Source organism: Acartia tonsa, chromosome 15, assembly GCF_053477335.1.
Source record: "Acartia tonsa isolate MP-2025a chromosome 15, ASM5347733v1, whole genome shotgun sequence".
Lineage (NCBI taxonomy): Eukaryota > Metazoa > Arthropoda > Copepoda > Calanoida > Acartiidae > Acartia > Acartia tonsa.
The window spans coordinates 22,184,176-22,209,309 of NC_137274.1; the positions used below are offsets into that span (position 1 = coordinate 22,184,176).

General features: G+C 31.8%; 1 protein-coding gene and 1 long non-coding RNA gene across 2 annotated transcripts in view; both read right to left on the bottom strand.

The window, feature by feature from the left end:
- LOC145306843 (innexin shaking-B-like) overlaps window positions 1-2,230 on the bottom strand; it is a 61,577-nt gene extending 59,347 nt beyond the window's left edge. The window contains exons 1-2 of the mRNA XM_080149158.1: window positions 2,184-2,230; window positions 1,660-1,706 (exon numbers count right to left, since the gene is read on the bottom strand). Coding sequence (XP_080005284.1) covers window positions 1,660-1,706; window positions 2,184-2,203 — 67 coding nt within the window. The 5' untranslated portion in view covers window positions 2,204-2,230. The remainder of the gene's footprint in view (window positions 1-1,659; window positions 1,707-2,183) is intronic.
- Window positions 2,231-9,720: 7,490 nt separating this feature from the next.
- On the bottom strand, window positions 9,721-19,048 carry LOC145306844 (uncharacterized). The gene is made up of 4 exons (XR_013875243.1): window positions 18,389-19,048; window positions 11,773-11,823; window positions 10,638-10,699; window positions 9,721-9,765 (listed from the first exon to the last, which is right to left on the bottom strand). It is a non-coding gene; the product is annotated as an uncharacterized LOC145306844 (long non-coding RNA).
- Between the last annotated feature and the right edge of the window lie 6,086 nt (window positions 19,049-25,134).

A 25,134-nucleotide genomic window follows, 5' to 3' on the forward strand; every position in this document is an offset into this window, starting at 1 on the left:
AGAAATTCACTAAAGTCCTTAAAGTTGTTAAACCAAGGAATAAAAAACATTATTATAAAGTTTTATACTGATGTTTTCTTAATAGTTGTCTTAAAAAATTTGGTGACTTTTATTCAATTTTAATTGGTCGGTTCAACCACTAATTGTAATACATAGAATGGGTAATTTTGTGTATAATCATTGGGGATTTATATTCATTATCGGCCAATGTCTTATCCCTTTAGATTTCTGATTGTTATCTCCCCCTCTCTGGTTTTTAACAAAGATCTAAAGGGATAAGACAATGGCCTATAAATTGATGTACATCCCCAATGATGATACATAAAATTACCACTTCTGTACCGTAAAATTAGTGGTTAAAACGTTTAAACACTCAACTTAATAAACCAACCAATCAAAGTCCCCAAAGTTGTAAAGCCAACGAATAAGAAAACGTTCTTGCAAAACTTTGGGGACTAGTGTAATAAACAGCCCATTGTCCTCTCTCTCTCTCTTTTTGCTTGGATACGGAATTGAAGAAATACCATTCGAGGATGTATAACACTTCCTACCCTCCCCCCCCCCCTATCTCTCTCTCTCTCTCTCTCTCTCTCTCTCTCTCTCTCTCTCTCTCTTTCCTTAAATACACTAGTCTGTAAAGCACACACACACACAAACAGACACACACACACACATACATACATACATACATACATACATACATACATACATACATACATACATACATACATACATACACACATACATACATACATACATACATACATACATACATACATACATACACACATACATACATACATACATACATACATACATACATACATACATACATACATACATACATACATACAAACACACACACTCACACTTTTGAACAAATAATCTTAATTTTTAAAAGGGGTAAGTTTGTTATATTCATTGGGTATGTACATTGATTTATTGTCATTTGCCTTATCCCTTAAGATCATTGTATAAAACTAAAAGAAAATGGAGTGGTTCTTTTTTTAAAAAATCTCAACCCCCCCCCCCCTGTGCAACCCTTAAAATAACTAAAGCTTAGAAAATATAAATTTATATTTATTTATTAGTTCTTTCACTTAAAGTGCCTTTGAGCACCAATAACCTAACCTAACCTGACCCAAATTAATAAACAAACAAACAAATATCATCCCATTTTAATTTAGTTAAAGAATTTGGGGGGGGGGGAGGGGAGGGGGTTATCAATGATCAAAAAGAAACTTTTCGTGAAAGACCTACTTATTTTTTAACTAAACTTTTTAAAAACTATTAAAAATTTTGATATTTCATAAAATGATTTTATTGAATTGATTTTCAAACTTTTAATCAATTAATCTTAATTTTTTTAGAAATGTTAAATTAAATATAAAATTGATTAAAACCTTATTGGTAAATTTTAAATTGATTATAAAGTGATTAAAATTTGATTGATTGATTATAAATTGATTGATTAATTGATCGATTGATTATAAAATTGAATAAAAAAAATTATTGAAAATTTATTGATTGATTATAGATTGATTATAAATTGATTTAAAATTGATTGATTGATAGAGAATCTATCGATTATTATAAAATTGATTAATTATAAATTGATTGATTGATTATAAATTGATTATAAATTGATTGATTGATTGCCTGAGCTGTCTATGTGTATATGTGAGACTTTGATGAGGGTCTTGAGTCTAAAACAAAATTAAAATATTAGTTAATTTTCTCACCGCAAGGGGGTGTTGATGTTTTTTTTTTTTAAACCAAAGGAAACTATGACATAAGGGATAAAACAATTGATAATAAATTGATGCATTTCCCCAATGATAGCCCCAATACATAATTTTTCAGTATGACTTAGAACTGATTCTAATCCAGCGTATATTAATCGGTTTCAAAGCCTTGCTGGAAATACATTTCTCCTTGTATGTGTTATTTATCATAATATCATATTATAGACAACTTTCCGCGGATATAATGCGGATAGCATGGCTGAGAACCGGATAGTGATCGGTTTGGAAATAATACCTGAGATAAATGTCGAGCATGATTGATGAGGGTTAAACGCTGTCCCTATGTTTTTAAAATCATCATTTTAAATATATTATGCGGATAGCATGCTTAGAACCGGTTCTAATCCAGCGGATATTGGTTAGTTTGAAAATAATTACCTGAGAAAAATGTCGAGCATGACTGATGAGGGTTAATCGCTGTCCCTGTGTTTCAAAATCATCATTTTAAATTTTATTATTTACCAGTTTCTAGCGGTTACGCCCCTAGAGGCACTATTGATGGGGGGAGAGGGGAATTAGACAACCCCCCCTCCCCCATTTTACAAATTTAGTTTCAAAATTTTTTCGGGTGATTTGATTTGGAAAGGGTGGTTGTACCCTCCCCTAAAATAGTTACATACCGTCCCAGGAGCTATGGGAGGCTACATTGTAAAGGAGAACCATATAGGTTCCAGCAGTTAGCGAGATCCTTCAGGACAGACAGACAGACACATACATAGACATTCTGTTACTTTTATATAAGAATTTAAAACATTTTTGATGTTTTGTTTAACATTAATTTTAAAATTGAAAAAAAAATCTTCCAAATAAGTAGAAAAAATCTTTTAATTTTTAGTCAAGTTTACTTCGAAGATTTTTTCAATATAAAAAATTTAATTTTCAGAAAAAAATCTTCTAAAAGAAATTTATTAACATAATCCAAGATGGCGTCAATACATGTAAAATAACATTTTCAAAACAAAAATAAAAACTTGAATATCTTTGCTCAAAAGCTGAATTTTTAAAATCGATCCGACAGTTTTTCCAAAGTAGGTAAGATCTTTCGAATGGCAAAGGTTTGAATCAGATAGAACATTTCTTTATACTAAAACACAATTTTTCTCAAGTTTTTTCCCACGCTCAGATATTTTTTCCCACGGATCCAAATCGCCAAATCTTTATAGTGCTCCGAGGAAAAATGAAATTACACTAGTCCCCAAAGTTTTATAATAACTTTGGGGACTTTTTATTAAATGGTGATTTTTAAATTCCTTGGATGTTAAACACTTCTCCACTCCCTTTCTCCTATCCTGGCGAATAACAAATTTATATAAATAGTAGCTACGCATCTAGACGCCTCTAGGGGCGCTTGAGGAGGGGGGAATTGAGTTGGATAACCCAATTTCTTAATTAAAGTAAAAAAATGTTTTTTTTTTGAGGGGGGTAATTTTTTTAGGGGCGATTTCTCTTGGGAAGGTGGTGGTACCATCCCCAAAAATAGTTCCCGGGACCTATGAGAAGCTACCCTGTTAGGGAGAACCCGATCGTTTCTGCGGTTAGCGAGATCCTTAGTCACAAACAAACAAACAGACAGACATCTTTCTACTTTGTATTATAGATTATACCATTGGATATTTTATTGGATGTTGCACCAGATTTTCATGCACTCTAATAAAGTGATGCTCACAGCTTTTAAAATAATGATACCCCCCACTTTAACCTATCCTATCCCCTCTTATTGGATGAACAAACTGACCAAAAAATGAGGTCCATATAAGCAAGTTAAATTGATGACAAATTTTCTCCTGACAATATATCCTTAATCTGTTATAATGCTAATATTTTTAAAGATCCATAATCGAAGATATGGTTCTCCTTTACATTGAATCTCTTATAAATCAAGCGAAGTGTTTTTATACTTCTTATGTTAAATGCTTTGCTAAACTCAAACCTACATTAATTAAATTTTTAACATTAGAGCCAAAAATGTTACCTATAGCTGCTATGTTAGGAGCTTGACATTGATAGTAAAAAAGGGGTGATTCCTTAGGCGCAAATTATTATGATTTATTAAAAATAGAGGGAAAAAAAGAAAGAAATCCCGATTTTATCAATATTATGTTCATTAAAAATCTTCCAAAATATTTATAAAAAAATCTTTGAAATTTAATTTTCATTTTTAACTTTAGTTTTACATTGTTATATTTTTTAATAGCGAATTTGATCTTAATTTGAAATGCCCGCCTGTCTGTCCGTCTGTATATATGTCTGAAACGTTTTAGGGGAAACATGAATTTCTCTGATCCTATAAAAGATAGAATGCTGAAACTTCTTGGCAATATTCCCATCATTATGGAGCACAATTAAGTATAAAACATACATGGCGGTCGGACTGCTTTAAGGCAGCTTTTTAGCCGCTTTTATTTTTCAAAACTGATTTTCTCGGCTCCTGAAAAAGATAGACGGCTGAAATTTCTTGACAACATTCCCATAATTATGGAGCACAATTAAATATAAAACATGCATGGCGGTCCCCTAGTTGTTTAATCTGAAATCATAGGTTTATAATTGCATAATACATGGAAAATCGCTATTAGAATTTGCCCATAGTAATCAGGTTAAGAGTATTAAAAACGGAAAATCTTAAGAGTGGCTGACATTAAAAAAAAATGTTTAATAGAAAAGTCTTTAGTTTTCTTGCTCGAATAAAATGTGTAAGATAAAAAGTGAAAAATACTTTTGGTTTTTGATATAAAAATAGTGAACTTTGGTTGTTGTAATTACCTTATTTTTGTCTGAACTTCTTAATAGAGAAAATAGGAAAATGTCTTATCAAGTCTCCTAATTTTTACATAGGGTCAAGAAATGTCACCATAGATTCATTAATCAAATTTGTTTAAGTGTTTCCTCAAAACTGTACTAGAATTTTTATTGAAATGAAATGCTTTATATGTTATCTAAAAAAGAAATTCTAAATGCAATTTAACTCTAGAGTTTTCCCAAAATTAAAAAAAAATATTTAAAAATATATTTGACTATTTTCTGAGTCTTTTTTTAAAGACATTGTACAAACAACCTTACTGTCTCAAAATCGAAAATGGGATGGGAGGCATAAACTAAAAACAAGGATAACATGTTCCTTAAAAGTAAAGCTTAACAAAACAGGCGGATAATCGAATCTGGACAAACATTATTTATAAAAATTTCTCATAAAAATTAAATACAAAATATGTTTTATGCACCAATGTTTTTTTGAATGAGTTAAAGAGAAAATTATTATTATAGGGTGCCTAACAGCCATAGGAATAAACATTGCAAATTCCTGTTATTAAATCATCTATGTACATAATCTAAACATTTATATTCCTAACATCTAAAGCATCTAAGTTTAATATGTACAAATTGAATTATTAGTAAAGTTTATAAATTGTTAGGTACATTTTTAAAATTTGTACCTACATTTAAAAAATATGTAATGTTTCAGGAATCGCATGTTTAAATCAAGAGGACAATTCCAACATATTAAGATTAACAATCGAAAAAAAGCTATACATTACGGACAGCTCTACCCTAATTAAAGAAATGCTTCACTTTATGGATTGAAATGTGTTTACATATTTATTATTTTATTTATAGTCTTGAAAACTATCTTCTAGTATGTTTAAAGTTTCATACAGAAAGGGGAAAGAAAGAACATTATAACTCCCCCAACCCCTCTTTTTACCCCTCCTCATTTATTACTAATGAAAGGTATTTCTTTAATACAATTAATAATTACTAATTCAAATTATGGACCTGTGGATTCGCCAAAGCATCTAGGGGAGGCCTAATACTAATAAGTCCTAAACCCAATTCCACGCAAAAAGTTAAATTTGATAATAAAAAAGGTCAAAAACCACTAAATCATGCTTCTCTAATATGGAAAGCTCATTCGCCTCAGCTGTTAACAGAAAAAAAGCTAAGTCTAACATATATGATGATCAATTTTTATAAAAAATGTAGCACAGCCACTCTATAGCTATGGTCGTTTTGATTGTTTGTCAGTCTGCATTATAGAGTGAGAAAAAATAGATTTTCTCATCAGCTATCAAAGATAGAACCCTTCATTCATATAATATTAAGTTCAGACTTGTTTTTGCTATTCAAACATTTGTTGCCTTGTAAAAACGCTTTACACTGAGTCTGTTAGTTGACCGTTGGCGTTCAGTTAGTTATAGATATTCAAGGCAATAAGACATGTGCACATTGACAAAATGAACTAGAAACAAACAAAGAAATTAACAACAAACAGCATTAAAGTTAATCATTAAATTTATCCAGGGGTATGAAACTCAAAATAGGTTTCTTCTTAATAATAAAATACTAATTAAGATGAAAGTTATTTTTGTTTTATACTTCTAAATTGCTACTTTTTTTGGAGTGTATGTGATATACAAATGAGGAGGATAGTTATGAATAGTTAATAAATCCAATTAAAATAATGATCATTTCCTTATTATTCAACTAAATTGAAGTTTTATAATAAGTATCTGTATCGTATCTTCATAATTGGTAGACTAATTATCAAACATGAAAGAAACAAAACTATTTGCAGATGGATTGCCAAGCTTCTGTATAAAACCTTAATAAAATTTTTGTTTGTTTTCTTCTTTTATCTATGAATACATATTGTTTTTTTTTTGTGTCTATGTAATGTTTAGTATTAAAAAATATAATATTGAAGATTTTATTTATGAATACAGTATTTTCAAAATTAAGTTTACATCTCTTTATCCTTACTTTCGAAGGGGGGGATTTAAAAAGGGGGTAATGCCTACGAAGGGGGGGTTAATTTAAAAAGGGGGTTGCCTAGGCCTACGAAGGGGGGGGCGGTAATAGGAGGGGGTTAAGGAAGGGGGCAGCAGGCTTCTAAAATGAAGGGGTTAGGAGGGGTCTTTCTTATAAGGAGGGTTCGAAAATGGAGGGGGGACTTTGGATAGTATTTCAAAAAAGGAGGTAAAAATTGGGTGGGGACTCCAGAATGGGAGGTAAAGTAGAAAAGATTGGGAGAGGGTTAAACAGGGCTGCATATATTTGTTTCATTTTTGTACAAAAATAATTTAAAAGATTATATTGACAAAAACTTCTTAAAGTGCAATGATTTTAAAAACATTTTTATGTTAAGTATATTTACCCTGAAATATAGGGGTCAACTTGTTTTAGGGGATATGCCATTACTATTGTCAAAATTTGGCATAAAGAAAGTAAACAGAAATTTGAGAACACTATGTTTATAATGAAATGCAATGATATTCCCTTTAATAGAAGACATTGGGGAACCTTGGCACCATGCTGATACTCTGAATAAAGCGTCTTATACTACATCGGGGTAATATTATAAAATATGAGTAGTAAATTTCTGAAACTTGATGACTATATTCATTTTAAAAGATTATTGTTAAAGTATTGTACTAAATTTATAAATTCCAATGAGTAGGGTCGGACGGCTTTTAAGCAGCTTTTTAACCACTTTTATTTTTCAAAACTGATTTTCTCAGCTCCTGTAAAAGATAGACGGCTGAAATTTCTTGTCAATATTCCCATAATTATGGAGCACAATAAAGTATAAAACATACATGGCGGTCGGACTGCTTTTAAGCAGCTTTTTAACCACTTTTATTTTTCAAAACTGATTTTCTCAGCTCCTGCAAAAGATAGACGGCTGAAACTTCTTGTCAATATTCCCATAATTATGGAGCACAATTAAGTATAATACATACATGGCGGTCGGACGGCTTTAGGGCAGGTTTTTAGCTACTTTTCTATAAATTGTTGCCTTGATGTCTACTTGTATGAAACCACTCTCTCTTCCTTTCTGACGGCCAAGGTGTAGTATTGTCAACTCTAGAACCTGGTTCAACACGGATTTCATAAACACTATTAAAACTTTGGGTACCAGTATAAAACTTTGGGTACCAGTATAAAACTTTGGGTACCAGTATAAAACTTTGGGTACCAGAATAAAACTTTGGGTACCAGTATAAAACTTTGGGTACCAGTATAAAACTTTGGGTACCAGTATAAAACTTTGGGTACCAGTATAAAACTTTGGGTTAATAACATCTACAGGTAAATATCCGCTGGATTAGAACCGGTTCTCAGCCATACTTGCCGCATAATGTCCGCGGAAACCCGTCTATAATACGATGCTATTAATAAATATATATAAAATTCAAGGAACTAAAAGAATAGGACAATTGCCAATAAATTAATGTACATACCCAGTGATGATATACAACTTTACCCCTTATCTACAATACAATTAGTGGTTGAAACGTTTGAGACCAATTTTGCTTCGGAAAAATAAGCAAAAAACAAAATAAAATAAATGTTATAAGAAATCATTATATTCAAAATGGACGTACTGACTTTCTGGTGATAAATATATAAAGTTGCTACGCTTTCTAAATTGTTCTCCAGTTTAAAATGGATAGGACCTTTTTAATGTTACGGACGGACGGATGGACGAATAATAAATGTAGTAAAGTCTACTAATTAATAGAGAGAGAGGAGGCAATGGAATGTTTATTACACTAGTCCCAAAAGTTTTATAATAATGTTTTCCTATTCGTTGGCTTAACAACTTTGAAGATTTTAGTGAGTTTTGATTGATTCAATCATTAAGTTGAGTGTTCAAACGTTTCAAGCACAAATTTTACACTACAAAAGGGGTAATTATGTGTTTCATCATTAGGGATGTACATCAATTTATCGGCCATTGTCTTATCCCTTTATATTACCGAGTTTTATATATTTATAGCATCGTATTATAAACAGCTTTCCGCGGACATTATGCGGATAGTATGACTGAGAACCGGTTCTAATCCAGCGGATATTTATAGGATTAATCCTGGCTAACTATATAAACATTAAGAAACAAATCTAAATAAACTGACAATTAAATTTCAAACAAAAATCGATCAAGAAAAAAAAATATTTTTTTTAAAGCGAATTTTTAAAGCGAATCGCCCCTTTCGTGGCAACGCCTCTTAAGGGGCGATTCGTCGTATTTTTCACTAGCTTTTAGGTTAGGATAAGTAATAAGTGAAAATACGACGAATCGCCCCTTAAGAGGCGTTGCCACGAAAGGGACTATACCCTTTTAATCTTGTATTCTATAGTTTCCTATGATAAGGTATAATTCAAAGGATGTATTTATTTTATTACCAAAAAGTCAAAATAATGTCCATTTCAAATATTTGATTCTTAGGGCGATAAGGCATCTAAGCATAGCATCCCTATAATTAGGTCTAAACATCCAAAATAATCTTACGGGATAAGACAATGGACATATATTGATATACATCCCCAATGATGATAAACAAATGAATAACCATTAATCCTAATTCACTGAAGAGGGAATTATGTTTATTATCATTCGGGATGTATATCCATGTAACACCCATTGTCTTATCGGCTATAGTCCCTTTCGTGTTAACGCACCTTAAGGGGTGATTCTTCGTATTTTTCACAGTTGGTTTTCTCCTATTTCTAGCCCCTGCGGGGGGCTCTAAGCCTGCGGAGCCAATTACCTAACCTTGTGGGGCAATCACCTAACCCAATATAACCTAACCTAAGATAACCTATAAAAAGCCATTTTAGAAATACGACAAATCGCCCCTTAAGGGGCGTTGCCACGTCTGTCAGTCCTCCAAAAGACGAAAGCTATGAATATTAGTTTCGACAACTAATCTTAATCTACAAAAAGGGTACTATTGTGTATCATCATTGGCGATGTACATCAATTTAACGGCCATTGTCTTATCCCTTTAGATCCCTTAGTTTTATATATTTATAAATAGCATAGAATCATAGACAGCTTTCCGCGGATATTATGCGGATAGTATGACTGAGAACCGGTTCTAATCCAGCGGATTTGTTAACTAGTGTTTATTTTCCTTCATATGTCTGTCAGCTGAATTGTACGTTCAGTACGGTCACCCTGATTAAATTTAAGTTGTTCTTGCTGTATTCTAGTTTATTGTTCTTTTTACTTTCGAAGTGACGCTTTGTTTAGGGTAGATCCCTATGTCTGTCTGTATCTCCTTTTCTCTATCTATCTATCTATCTATCTATCTATCTATCTATCTATCTATCTATCTATCTATCTATCTATCTATCTATCTATCTATCTATCTATCTATCTATCTATCTATCTATCTATCTATCTATCTATCTATCTATCTATCTATCTATCTATCTATCTATCTATCTATCTATCTATCTATCTATCTATCTATCTATCTATCTATCTATCTATCTATCTATCTATCTATCTATCTATCTATCTATCTATCTATCTATCTATCTATCTATCTATCTATCTATCTATCTATCTATCTATCTATCTATCTATCTATCTATCTATCTATCTATCTATCTATCTATCTATCTATCTATCTATCTATCTATCTATCTATCTATCTATCTATCTATCTATCTATCTATCTATCTATCTATCTATCTATCTATCTATCTATCTATCTATCTATCTATCTATCTATCTATCTATCTATCTATCTATCTATCTATCTATCTATCTATCTATCTATCTATCTATCTATCTATCTATCTATCTATCTATCTATCTATCTATCTATCTATCTATCTATCTATCTATCTATCTATCTATCTATCTATCTATCTATCTATCTATCTATCTATCTATCTATCTATCTATCTATCTATCTATCTATCTATCTATCTATCTATCTATCTATCTATCTATCTATATATCTATCACCTTTGTTATACTATACAGTCGCGAGTTCGATGTCCGTCCGACAAAGTGAGTTAAAAAAACTTGAAATATGCCTCGCATCCAGAGATTTTCAAGAGATTCATGTGATTAGCAGCAAACAAACAATCCACAACACCTAAAAACAAAGCCAGTATAATTTTCTGTCTGCCAAGGACTGACGGACGGACGGACGGACGGACGGACAGACAGACGGACGGACAGACAGACGGACGGACGGGCAATTGGACGGTAATACACTTATTAGCAGCAAACACCTAAAAACAAAGCCAGTATAATTTTCGGACGGACGGACGGACGGACGGACAGATAGACAGAGATTTTCAAGAGATTCATGTGATTAGCAGCAAACAAACAATCTACAACACCTAAAAACAAAGCGGTTATAATTTTCTGTCTGTTAAGGACTGACGGACGGACGGAAGGACGGATGGACGGACGGACAGACGGACGGACGGATGGACGGATGGACGGACGGACGGACAGATAGACAGAGATTTTCAAGAGATTCATGTGAATAGCAGCAGACAAACAATCCACAACACCTAAAAACAAAGTCAGTATAATTTTCTATCTGTTAAGGACTGACGGACGGACGGACGGACAGACAGATGGATGGACGGACGGACAGATAGACAGAGATTTTCAAGAGATTCATGAGAATAGCAGCAGACAAACAATCCACAACACCTAAAAACAAAGTCAGTATAATTTTCTGTCTATCAGGGACTGACGGACGGACGGACGAACTGACAGATACTGAATATAAAGTAGCTATTTAAAAAGCAATTTTTAAACAATAAACAACTAATTTAGTTTCAAAAAGAAGTCAATAGTTCCCAACGTTTTATAATAACGTTTTCTTATTCGCTTTGGTCTATTATTACATTAAGTTGAGTGTTTAAATGTTTCAACAACTTATCTATATCTACATTATTGGGGGATGTACATCAATTTATCGGCCATTGTCTTATCCCTTTAGATCCCCGAGTTTTATAGCATAGTATCATAGACAGCTTTCCGCGGATATTATGCGGATAGTGCATGACTGAGAACCGGTTCTAATCCAGCGGATATCTATCTAATCCAGCAGATATCTATCTAATCCAGCGGATATCTGTCTAATCCAGCGGATATCTATCTAATCCAGCGGATATCTATCTAATCCAGCGGATATCTATCCAGCCTTACCATTGTCTCGATACATTGAAGATCAGAAAACACAAATTTCTTCAGATTTCACTGCAAAATAATTTTAGATGTAAAACTTTTTATATAATTAGAATAGTACCCAAAACTTTTTATATAATTAGAATGGTACCCAAACTTTTTATATAATTGGAATGGTACCCAAACTTTTTATATAATTAGAATGGTACCCAAACTTTTTATATAGTTAGAATGGTACCCAAACTTTTTATATAATTAGAATGGTACCCAAACTTTTTATATAATTAGAATAGTACCCAAACTTTTTATATAATTAGAATAGTACCCAAACTTTTTATATAATTAGAATAGTACCCAAACTTTTTATATAATTAGAATGGTACCCAAACTTTTTATATAATTAGAAAGGTACCCAAACTTTTTATATAATTAGAATGGTACCCAAACTTTTTATATAATTAGAATGGTACCCAAACTTTTTATATAATTAGAATAGTACCCAAACTTTTTATATAATTAGAATGGTACCCAAACTTTTTATATAATTAGAATGGTACCCAGACTTTTTATATAATTAGAAAGGTACCCAAACTTTTTATATAGTTAGAATGGTACCCAAACTTTTTATATAATTATATTGGTACCCAAACTTTTTATATAATTAGAATGGTACCCAAACTTTTTATATAATTAGAAAGGTACCCAAACTTTTTATATAATTAGAATGGTACCCAAACTTTTTATATAATTAGAATGGTACCCAAACTTTTTATATAATTATATTGGTACCCAAACTTTTTATATAATTAGAATGGTACCCAAACTTTTTATATAATTAGAATGGTACCCAAACTTTTTATATAATTAGAAAGGTACCCAAACTTTTTATATAATTAGAATGGTACCCAAACTTTTTATATAATTAGAATGGTACCCAAACTTTTTATATAATTAGAATGGTACCCAAACTTTTTATATAATTAGAAAGGTACCCAAACTTTTTATATAATTAGAATGGTACCCAAACTTTTTATATAATTAGAATGGTACCCAAACTTTTTATATAATTATAATAGTACCCAAACTTTTTATATAATTAGAATGGTACCCAAACTTTTTATATAATTAGATTGGTACCCAAACTTTTTATATAAATAAAATGGTACCCAATCTTTTTATATAATTATAATGGTACCCAAACTTTTTATATAATTATAATAGTACCCAAACTTTTTATATTATTAGAATGGTACCCAAACTTTTTATATAATTAGAATTGTACCCAAACTTTTTATATTATTAGAATGGTACCCTAACTTTTTATATAATTAGAATGGTACCCAAACTTTTTATATAATTAGAATAGTACCCAAACTTTTTATATGATTAGAACGGTACCCAAACTTTTATTTAATTATAATGGTACCCAAACTTTTTATATAATTAGAATAGTACCCAAACTTTTTATATTATTAGAATAGTACCCAAACTTTTTTATATGATTAGAACGGTACCCAAACTTTTTATATTATTAGAATGGTACCCAAACTTTTTATATAGTTAGAATGGTACTCAAACTTTTTATATGATTAGAATGGTACCCAAACTTTTTATATATTTAGAATAGTACCCAAACTTTTTATATAATTAGAATAGTACCCAAACTTTTTATATGATTAGAATTGTACCCAAACTTTTTATATAATTAGAATAGTACCCAAACTTTTTATATAGTTAGAATGGTACCCAGACTTTTTATATAATTAGAATGGTACCCAAACTTTTTATATAATTAGAATGGTACCCAAACTTTTTATATAATTAGAATGGTGCCCAAACTTTTTATATAATTAGATTGGTACCCAAACTTTTTATATAATTAGAATGGTACCCAAACTTTTTATATAATTAGAATGGTACCCAAACAATGGAACCCAAACTTATATATTTCTTTAAAAAACAAGGATGACAACATCCATAAAAGCGAAGCTCTAAAACGGTAGGACAAACAAACATGAAAACTTATCAGAACTGAATAATGAGAATATAAGTCTAAACAAAATTGTAAATTTGTTACAAAACTGATGAAATACCGAATACTGTTAAAGCATATACTTATCCTTATACTAAAGTAACAGGATGTTTGTGTCTGTGTGTCTGTACCTAAGGATCGCGCTAACCGCTGAACCGATCGGGTTCTCCTTAACAGGGTAGCTTCTCATAGGTCCCGGGAAGGTTTATAACTATTTCCTTGGGGGATAGGACACCCCCGACCCACCCAAAAATGAAAATTAAACCCCCCCCCAAAAAAAAAATTTCATTTTTTAACTAAAATTTAAAATCATGGGGTGGGGGACAATCCCTCCAAAATAAAAATTTCCACCCCCCAAAATATTTCTTTTTTATTATTTCTTTTAAAATCTAAAATAAGAAATTGGGTTATCTAATACGACTCCCCCCTCTTAAAGTGCCCCTAGAGTCCTTTAGTCGCTAGTATTTTTATATTTGAATTATAGAGATGCTTTCGCTATAATATTGTACTTTGTCGTAATAGGAATTCGTTCTTGATAAAAAGTATATTTATGTTTATTTTGGGTTAGGTTAGGTTAAGTTAGGTTATAAGCCCGTTTTGCAAGGGCTAGAAGTAACATTTAATAACAAGCAAAAAGAGTGAGCAATCACACTTTTTAATTTTTGAAATTTGTCAATCAAAAACAAATGTGTCTGTCCGTTCATCAGCAACATTTGTATTTCTCAGTTGATATTTAAGATAGATAGCTGAAATTTTGAATGATGATTCCCAGTACAATCCGGTACTTGGTCCGTTCGACTGTCGGTCTGGCTTCAAATAACAAAATATATTGGGTATAGTCCCTTTCGTGGCAACGCCTCTTAAGGGGCGTTTCGTCGTATTTTACCATTGGCTTTTGCTAGGTTAGGTTAGGTGATTGTCCCCGCAGGGTTAGAGAAATATGAGAAAAGCTTCTGTGAAAATACGACGAAACGCCCCTTAAGTGGCGTTGCCACGAAAGGGGCTATACCCCCAAAAAAATTGTATAAAGCTTTGATGATTTTTTTGAATGATTTATAGGATATTATCTATTTATTTTTGCTTTGCAACTTATGGATGTTGTCATCCTTGTTTTATTAAAAGCTTAAAATTGATAAATCAAGGATGACAACATCCATAAAAGCAAAGCTCTGAAATGAAACAGTAGAACAAACGAACATGAACACTTGTAGGGTGTCAAAACTTAATAAGCTGAATGTTAATTTACAGATGTTTTTCTGCTGTTTAAGGACATACTTACATTGGCTTATATGACTTGATTATAAAGATGCTTCACCTAAAAAATTGCACTTTGTTGTCCAAGGAATCAATATTCCAAAAATCTTATGAATAGGATAATTATATCAAACAAGTTATAACGATTATAGAGTTGCTACGCTTTCTAAATCGCACCTATCTACTACAGGAATCATCATAAAAAGTTGGAAATCAATAAGACAAATTTAAAATAAGACAACTTTGATTGGTTGGTTCGTTAAGTTGAGTGTCCAGTGCAATTCTGTGTATCATCATTGGGAATGTACATCAATTTATCGGCCATTGTCTTATCCCTTTAGATCCCTCGCGGAGCAAACGTATTTTTTAAACAACGAAGCCATTCTTTTTGTGTATGTAAACAGTAGCTTGAATCGTTAATTTAGGCATATTAGAATTGCCCCATCAATTTTAAACTTTAACGAAGAATTTATGTGTAACATTCTAAATTTATAATTTTTTAATTAACTTTATCTAAAGGGATAAGACAATGACCGATAAATTAATATACATCCCAAATGATGATACACAAAATTCCCTCTTCTGTATATTACAATTAGTGGTTGAAACGTTTGGACACTCAAATTAAAGAATCAACTAAACAAAAAGTCCCCAAAGCTGCTAAGCCAACTAATAAGAAATTGTTATCAAAGACTTTGGGGACTTTTGTAATAAACAGCCCATTGTCCCCTTACTTTCTGCATGAATACAGGCCTCCAATAAATATTATATTGATCTTTTATGGATGTTGTCATCCTTGTTTTCATAGACGTCCAAGGGAGGGGGGTAAAGGGTTGATTACCCCCCCCCCCCTCAAATGAATTTAGGGGTGACTACGGCACCCCCAAAATTTTGGATTTTCAATTTTTACCCCTCCCCCCAAATAAAAAAAGCCTCTATGAAATAAAGATAACCCCCCCCCCCCCCCCCCAAATGAGTAAATTTTTATTTTCAAAATTTTACCCCCCCCCCCCAATAAAAAAGCTTGGACGCCCCTACTTGTTTTTTTTTATTAAATCTTTCACCAGGTCACCAGGGATCTAAAGGGATAAGACAATGGACGACAAATTGATGTACATTCCCTATAACGATACCCAAAATTATCCCTTTTGTAGATTAAAATTAGTGGTTGAAACGTTTGAACACGCAACTTGATGAATCAATTAATCAAAATTCACTAACGTCCCCAAAGTTATTAAGCAAACAAATAAGAAAACGTTATAATAAAACTTTGCGGACTAGTGTAATAAACAGCCCATTATCCCCTCCCTCTCTCCCTCTGGTAGGTAACAGTACGAAGGGTTTCCCCTCTAAATGGATTATTGAGCCCTAATAAACCCTCCCTCCCCCCTTGTTTGTGATTTAAATTTTTAAATAAAATGAGGGGAGGGGTAGTTTTTTGTTTGTTTGTTTCTTAGAGTTAGGTTAGGTTAGGTTACATTGGGTTATTTGGCCCAACCCCACATTATTTTTAATTAATTTGAGGGGTTTTCAATCAGGATTAGAGGGGCGGGACATTGGGCTGTTTATTACACTAGTCCCCAAAGTTTATAATAACGTTTTCTTATTTGTTGGCTTAACAACTTTTGGGACTTTTATTGATTTTTGATTGGATGGTTCATTAAGTTAAATTGTGTGTCCAAGTGTTACAACCACTAATTTTGTAAATCATGATCATGTACATTAATTTATCAGTCATTGTCTTATACCTTTAGATCCCTGGTTTTCAGGGCTCGACAGGCACTTTGTGGGAAATTAATATTAAAATAATTATTTACCGCATCGTATTATGGACACCTTTCCGCGGATATTAAAATGAAAATTCTATGGTTAAAACCATCTCTGTTAGCCCTGAGGTGCCGAAGGCCCGTGCTCACAAAACTGGTGTTATTTTCATAATTTAATATTCGTGGAAAATTGTCTGTAATCCGATGCTATGCATAGTTTTTCAGTATACCTAAGAACCGGTTCTAATCCAGCGGATATTAATCGGATTTGAAGCCATACTGGAAAAAACGTTTCACAGTGGTGTTTAGATGAGATTAGTTAATTCTCGCATCGTATTATAAACGGCTTTCCGCGGATATAGAATGTACAATTATGAGATTAAAACTAGTGTTTTTTTTAGCCACGAGGTGCCGAAGGCACCGGCCAAAAAAACTGGTTTAATCTTATGATTGTACATTTTTATATTCGTAGAAAGCTGGATATAATACAATGCTAGACAAAGTTTTTTCGTATGGATGACAACCGGTTCCTATCCACCGGATTCGAATAAATACGAGAAAAGTTTTATTTTCATCTTACACATAATATAATGCTTCGCTTATAACATTATACCTTGTAGTAATAGGAATCAGTTTTTTTAATCAGATGAACAGGATGATTTTATAACATAAAAAATCAAAAAAAAGTATAAAAATCAGCAGGTTTATATTGGACGTACGGACTTTCTGGTAACGGTTAAAGAAATGCTAGGCTAATTAACGAAAAGAGCTAACTGTCTGTAACGGACGTACGGACGGACGGACGACCGATCCTAATTATAGAAAAGCTTCTAATTTAAAACGGACCATTAATACCATTTTAAATAAAAACACATTTTTACAGCTTGTTTTTTGGTTAGGCCAAAAAAGTAAGTATTGCAGACAGCCTTCCGCGGATATTAAAATTAAAAGTTTAAGATTAAGAACCGGCTCTAATCCAGCGGATAATAATAGGTTTCAAAGCCATACTGAAAAAAATACTTCAATTGTAAAAATCTTATAAAAACTTTTTAAAAAAATAATTTATTGGAGGATTTTAAAAATTTATCATAGAAAACTTCATTTTTATAAGTTTTGTTTACTTAAATCTCTAAAATGTATCAAAAATTCGTTTGTAAGAAGTTTTTATTTTTATTTTTATTTTTGAAATCGGATTTGTTGCCTGACTTGCATAGCTTTTCAAAATTTTGTTTTTAAAAAACAGAAAACCAAGAAAAAAAATTTAAGTTTGTTTCTCAAATACCGTTTAACTTAGTGGGAGAGAAAGATGGAACATTGACTGTTTATTACACTAGTCCCCAAAAGTTTTATAACAATGTTTTCTCATTCATTGGCTTAACAACTTTGGGGACTTTTAATGGTCTATTTGATTGGTTGGTTTATTGAGGTCTCCAAACGTTTCAATCACTAATTGTAATCTACAGAATGGGTGATTATGTGTATCAGCATTGGGGTTGTACATCAATTTATCGGCCATTGTCTTATCCCTTTAGATTCCTGCGTTTAACTATTTCTATTTTAGATTCTACTTTTTTTACATCTAAACCTGGTTTTTCTTGCTTAGTAGAATCAACGGTTAGGTCATCAACAGATCTAACCCAGCGGGGCTGCTTTGTAACTAGCTGGCAAATAAGCAGTTGAAAACCTTCTACAACCGCCAATCATAATTTGTAATCACAAAAAATTCACCAAAAAATGTTCCAATTTTATTTTGTTGAAAAAATCCACCAAAATTTTTTGTTGAAAAATCACCAAATTTTCAAGTGTTTTTTTTTGGCAGTGTAGTTTTAATAGCACATGTCACACTTTTTAAATATACATTATTTTTTTCTTGTAATAATGTAATAAAATTTTCTAATATTGTATATTTTAACTAAATTATTCTAATATTATATTAATCTATTATAACTTTTTAAAAATCACTAATTTCATGATGATACCATTTTTTATTTATTCTAACACAAGTAATATATATAATTTTAACATAAAAAAATCACTAATATATAAATTTCACTCTATAATAAAAATTCACTTTTTAAACATGAAAAAAATACATTAAAAACACTCTAAAACATCACAAAGACTAACAATATAACTGTAGATAGTTAAAAATCACCACTAGCAATCGCTTAAATGCTTTTAGAGGCTTTTTATAGAATATTTTGTATGTGTAACTATTAAAATGCCCACCCAGCGAGCCAGCAGCTTTAACCAAGTATAGTATAGTATATACATATAATATTATATTATATTATATACATATATATATATATTATATATCCTTAGCTAAGTAAGGCTATACACACACACACACACACAAATACAGCCTCTTACTTGCCAAAGAACCTTCCACTTTGGATACTTTTTGATATACACCCCTTTTTTCTTTCCCTTTTTGAGGTTAGTTGTACTAGCCTCTAAAATACCCCCCCTCCCCCCTAAAACACTCTTTTATGTATCAAGACTTTGGCTTGATACATGGCCCTTATTGTATTATTATAGGGAAGGCCCATACGGCCCAAGGGGCTTGTTCTACCTCCCCCCAACCCTCCCATACTAAATCCCTTTACATTTCGGAGGCCTATATTTGAAACCTGGAGTTTCCAAGTAAAGGTTGAAAAAATGTAGGTTTATTTCAGGGTACTAAACAATGGCCGATAAATTGATGTATATCCCCAAAAATAAACCTTCTGTAGATTAAAATTGGTGGTTGAAACGTTTAAACACTTAACTTAATTAACCAACCAATCAAAAAGTCCCCAAAGTTGATAGGCCAATAAATAAGAAAACTTTATTATAAAACTTTGGGTACCAGTGTAATAAACAGCGCAATGTTCCCTTCCTTCCTGGATTACTACACATATTATAACTCTTTTTAGTGGTAAAATCTTATTTTTAAATTTCTTAAATTCATTTGGTCTTTTTTTTATAACTTTTTGTATGTTGTTCTTGAATTAACGTTAGGCATTCATGTACCCTTGTAAGACACACACACACACACATACACACACACACACACATACACACACACACACATACACACACACATATACACACACACACACACACATACACACACACACAGACACACAGTCAGCTGTTTTGTACAGGGCCACCATGTGTCCATTTCAGAAGGAGACAAAAAATGGCAGGGATCTAAAGGGATAAGACAATGGCCTATAAACTGATGTACATCCCCAATGATGATAAGACAAAATTACTCCTTTTGTAGAACACAATTGGTGGTTTAAACGTTTGGATACTTAACTAAATGAGCCAACTAATCAAAATTCAATAAAAGTCCACAAAGTTGTTAAGCCAACAAATAATAAAAAGTTATTACAAAATCTTGTGGACAAGTGTAATAAACCCTGAGGGCTGGTATTGATTTTATGCTTTTTTTTATTATTTTTGAAATATTGTCTATGATACGATACAATACATGATTTTTCAGTATTGAAGCTATACGGGAAAGTTATTTTTCATTTCAACATACCTACCCATATTTCACCAAATGAAAAACACATATTTAGTGGATAAGTTTTAACCCTGTTTCTAAAAATCCCTTTTGCAGCTATTATGGAAACTATAAGAATAGATATAAAATAGACAGGGACATTTTTGTCATCAATTTAGGTTCCTTATGTAGTCCTCAGATATGTTTCTTCATGGTCATAGTAGGGGCTTGGGTAAAGTCATAAAGGGATGTATATGAAATAATTCATAATTAAGAACAGTTGGACCTAATAAGAGCATTTGATTCCAACCAAACTATTTTTTAGAATTATGCGGAAAAAATTTACCGTCTTTTAAAAAAATCCTATAGCTTGTTACTTTAGAGATGTCCCTATAGTATGAATGTCCCCCAAGTACATTTGTCTGGTTTGTCCGAGACAGCACCAAAAAGTACATCATACGATAAAATAACCAAAAAGAGGCCAGTATAAATATTACTATTAGTCAATCACAGTGTATACTGGCCTCTTATTGGTCAACTTTATTGTATGACATCATTTTTTTGGTGCCACTTTATGCTGTCTGGGTTTGTCCCCTGGATGGTTTGTAACACTATTACTTTTGACACCCTAGATTGTTTATCGGTGTACCAAAAATTCATGTAAATGGAGAAAGTCACTAAAAATCAGACATGTGACGTCATAAAAATGAGGGAGATGAGATGAGAAATGGGAAAGAAAACTCCTAAAAAAGACATGGATATTCACTCATTTTTATGACGTCACATGTCTGATTTTTGAGTGACTTTCTCCGTTTACAAAATTAACGATTTTTCCTTAAGCCTGGTTCACAAAAAACATAGGTTGACCTACGAAAATTTTAGGTTGACCTTTAAAAGTTTAAGGTTGACCATTTTTTATAAAGGTATTTGTTGATTGTACCTGTTTAGGTTGACCTGTGGAAAACACAGGCTGACCTCAAAAACTCTTTTGTGAACTAGGCTGTACTCTTTCTTACATAAGGACAGATATTTAAAATTTTAAGATATTAATATTAGGACATAATTTTAAATACTGTCACCCACTAACAAATATATTGTGATGGTATAGTTATTTATCATATTGTATTTTAAACAGCTTTCCACTAATAATAAAATTAGAATTAATAGATGAATTCCTGTTTATTTGGCATTAAGGGGACATTGCCCAGACCAACTGATTTTATTATTTTTGTTTTATTATTTGTAAAATAATTGTTTATTATACGCTACAATAAATGATTTTTCTGTATGGTTTAGAACCGGTTCTAATCCAGAAGATATCAATTGGTTTTAAAGTCATACTGGAATATCTTTCCTTATGCATGTCACAAACTACCTAACCTATTTTTAAAGAGTAATATAAACAGCTTTCCACAGATGATAAAATTAGATGAATTCCTGTTTATTGTAATATCATACGCTACAATAAATGATTTTTCTGTACGTTTTCGGAACCCGTTCCAATCAGATATTAATTTGTTCCAATGCACATAGGGGCAACAAGGGGCAACAATTCACCACCCCCAAATCAAGTTTTAAACATTCTATGAGTATTAGCATACCCAATGTACATCAGATTTCAAAGGAATCGTAAAAATACGCTTTTTAAGTAAGCATTCTAATGCATGGAAGTCAAGAAATGCAAAAATTTTCTTACAGAAAAAGGCATACTTTTTGTGTTTCACCAACAATTTTAAAAGTATTATAAAATCTCTTAGAATTAACGTAATTAGACAAAATAACTTCTGATGAGTCATGCATTACATATATTTTGACAGTATAAAAGAAAAAAACACAAATTGAAGAAATTAGTCCTAAATAATTATAGTTGAAGTCAAGATTTTAGTTTATTTTTGTTTGTTTTTTAATCAACATTTTAGAAGACAGTAAGAGAAAACATGTTTTCGCCGGGTGTCGCCGGCTAAAAAAACGATATTTGATTACCCAAAGACATATTTTAAACGCCAGTACTGGTTTCTTTTACCCCCCCGCGCCCCCGTAGAGGTTTTTAGCGCGTTTTCTGAGGCTGGGTGCACGAAAACTTTGTTAGGAAAATATTTTAAATGCGCTTTTAAAGTCAAAATGAAAGATGTAATACATATAGATAAAAGACGCAAAAACATAGTTATAAGAAATATTTATTTAGACTTTGAATTAAAGTTGATAATGAATATTTTCAAGTTCTATTGCACTAAATGATGGAGACGGGAGGAAGGGGGGGAAGGCTAAACCTAAATCTAAACCTTTTTATGTTTGATGTTTTAATGTAACTGAATAATCGTTTCTATAGATTATTACAAATATCAGGGATCTAAAGGGATAAGACAAAGGCCAATAAATTGTTGTACATCCCCAATGATAATACACAAAATTACCCCTTGTGTAGATTAAAGTTAGTAGTTAAAACGTTTGAACACACAACTGTAAAACTTTGGGGACTAGTGTTATAAACAGCCCAATGTCCCCTACCTCACTGCGGAAACGTAAAGTTAATATGCAAATAACGTGAGGTTCTTATAATCATTCTAAATTGGAATTAGCAAGTAGTCTATCTGTCTGTCTATTGGCAATGCTTTGATTTTAAATTATGTAGTTACATGGTATTCATGTTTAACATCAGCAGTTTTATTTAGAAAGGGAGGGGACTGTTAATTACACTAGTCCCCAAACTTCAAAGTTTTATAATAACGTTTTTATATTCGTTAGCATAAGAACTTCAGGAAATTTAATTGATTTTTTATTGGTTGGTTCATTAAGATGAGTGTCAAAACTTTTCAACCACTAATTCTCATCTACAGACAAATAATTTTGTAATATAATTAATTAAATATGTATTTATTAAATATGTATCAATATTGGGGATGTACATATTAATCGGTTATTGTTTTGTTCCTTAGATCCCTAGGTGTTAATATATGTCCCTGGTTCATATATAATACAAAGTAGCTTGATGTCTGTTTGTCTGTCCGCCCATCCCTTAAGATCTCGCTAACCACTAAATCGATTGAATTCTACTCTTCAGGGAATATATCTACTGGTCCTGTGGTTGTTTAAAGCTCTTTTTCAAAAATAAAAAACCCCAATTTTTTTTTTTATATTTCTATAATTAGGGTCGGTCCGTCCGTACGTCTGTTACAGTTAGATCTTTTACTTAACTTAAACAGGCTAGAATTGTCCTATCGATCTCAAACTTTTCATGCTGATTTCTACAACAGTTAGGTACGACATAGAAAGCACAGCAACTCTATAATCGTTACCAGAAAGTCCGTACATCCATTTATAACAAGCTGATTTTTACTTTTTTGACAACAAATAATGGTTTTGAATGTTAAAAATATCCTATTCATCTGATTTTTTGAATACTGATTCCTTTTTCAATAAGGTGTAATGTTATAAGCGAAGCATCTCTATAATTTAGTCCTAAAAACGTCAGTATGTCCTCAAACAGTAACATGTATTTAATCAGTTTTAATTACAATTTTGTATAGACATGCATTAATATTCAGTTCTGACACTTCACAAGTGTTAATGTTCGTTTGTCCTTCCATTTCAGAGCTTCGCTTCTTTCATGGATGTTGTCATCCTTGTTTAATTACCTCTTGGGGCAAATCCCCTAGAGGCTAGGGGCGAAGCCGCTAGTATACATATAAACAGTAAACAAGAATCATAATATCATTATAAATATAGATATTAGTTAATAAATATTTATGTTAATCATGCCCACATTTATAATGGATTTATTAAACATAAAAATAAAGTGAAACTTGTAGCTTGCTAAAATAAGGATCCCCATCCACCCCCATTTACACCATCCCCTCCCCTCCTACTGAAATGAATTCCATGACCCCAAATTTGACACTTTAAACACTAAAATCGGACTACAATTGACATAGTTACACTTTAAAGGGCCTAAAAAGCTAGTGATAGGGTAGCTGCGCTACTAAAAAATTTTCATATTGCTCTGATAACCAAAACCTCTAATTAGACATTTTTAACACGAAATTCAAGATAGTTGATGGATAGATAGATGGATAGATATTTAGATATATGGATAGATAGATGGATAAGTAAATGGATGATCAGATGGATAGATGGATGGATAGATAGAGGGATAGATTGATGGATGGATAAATTGATAGTTAATGGATAAAGAGATGAATAGTTGATGAATAGATAGATGGATCGATATATAGATGGATAGACAGATGGATAGATAGATGGATAGATAGATGGATAGATAGATGGATAGATAGATAGATAGATAGATGGATAGATAGATGGATAGATAGATGGATTGATAGATGGATAGATAGATGGATAGATATATGGATAGATAGATGTATAGATTGATGGATAGATAGAAAGGGTAAGGGGGGGCTATTTTCGGGAGGGGATAATCTGGTAATTTTCTAGCTACCTTCATAAAATGACCTTTATCTCCATGTTCCTTTCAAATGACAGAAAAAAACATAAAAGCAAATTTGTTTGTTGTTAAATTACCTACAAAAAAGTATAAAATGAAATTTTTGTGAGATGAATTTTAAGGGTACTAAATAATTAAATCCCCTTTTTGGTTGATTTGCCCCAATGTGCAATGCCATACTGGAATATCCTTCCTTATTATGTTCCTTATCTGGAAGCAAGGTTCTATCCCATTTGTACTCCTTCAAAAAATCACTAAAGTTCTAACACACACAAACACACACACACAAACACATACACACACACACAAACAAGAAAGGGAGTCACGGCCTCGAAGAAGCCTTTTACCCCAACCCCATTTTCAACCCACCCCC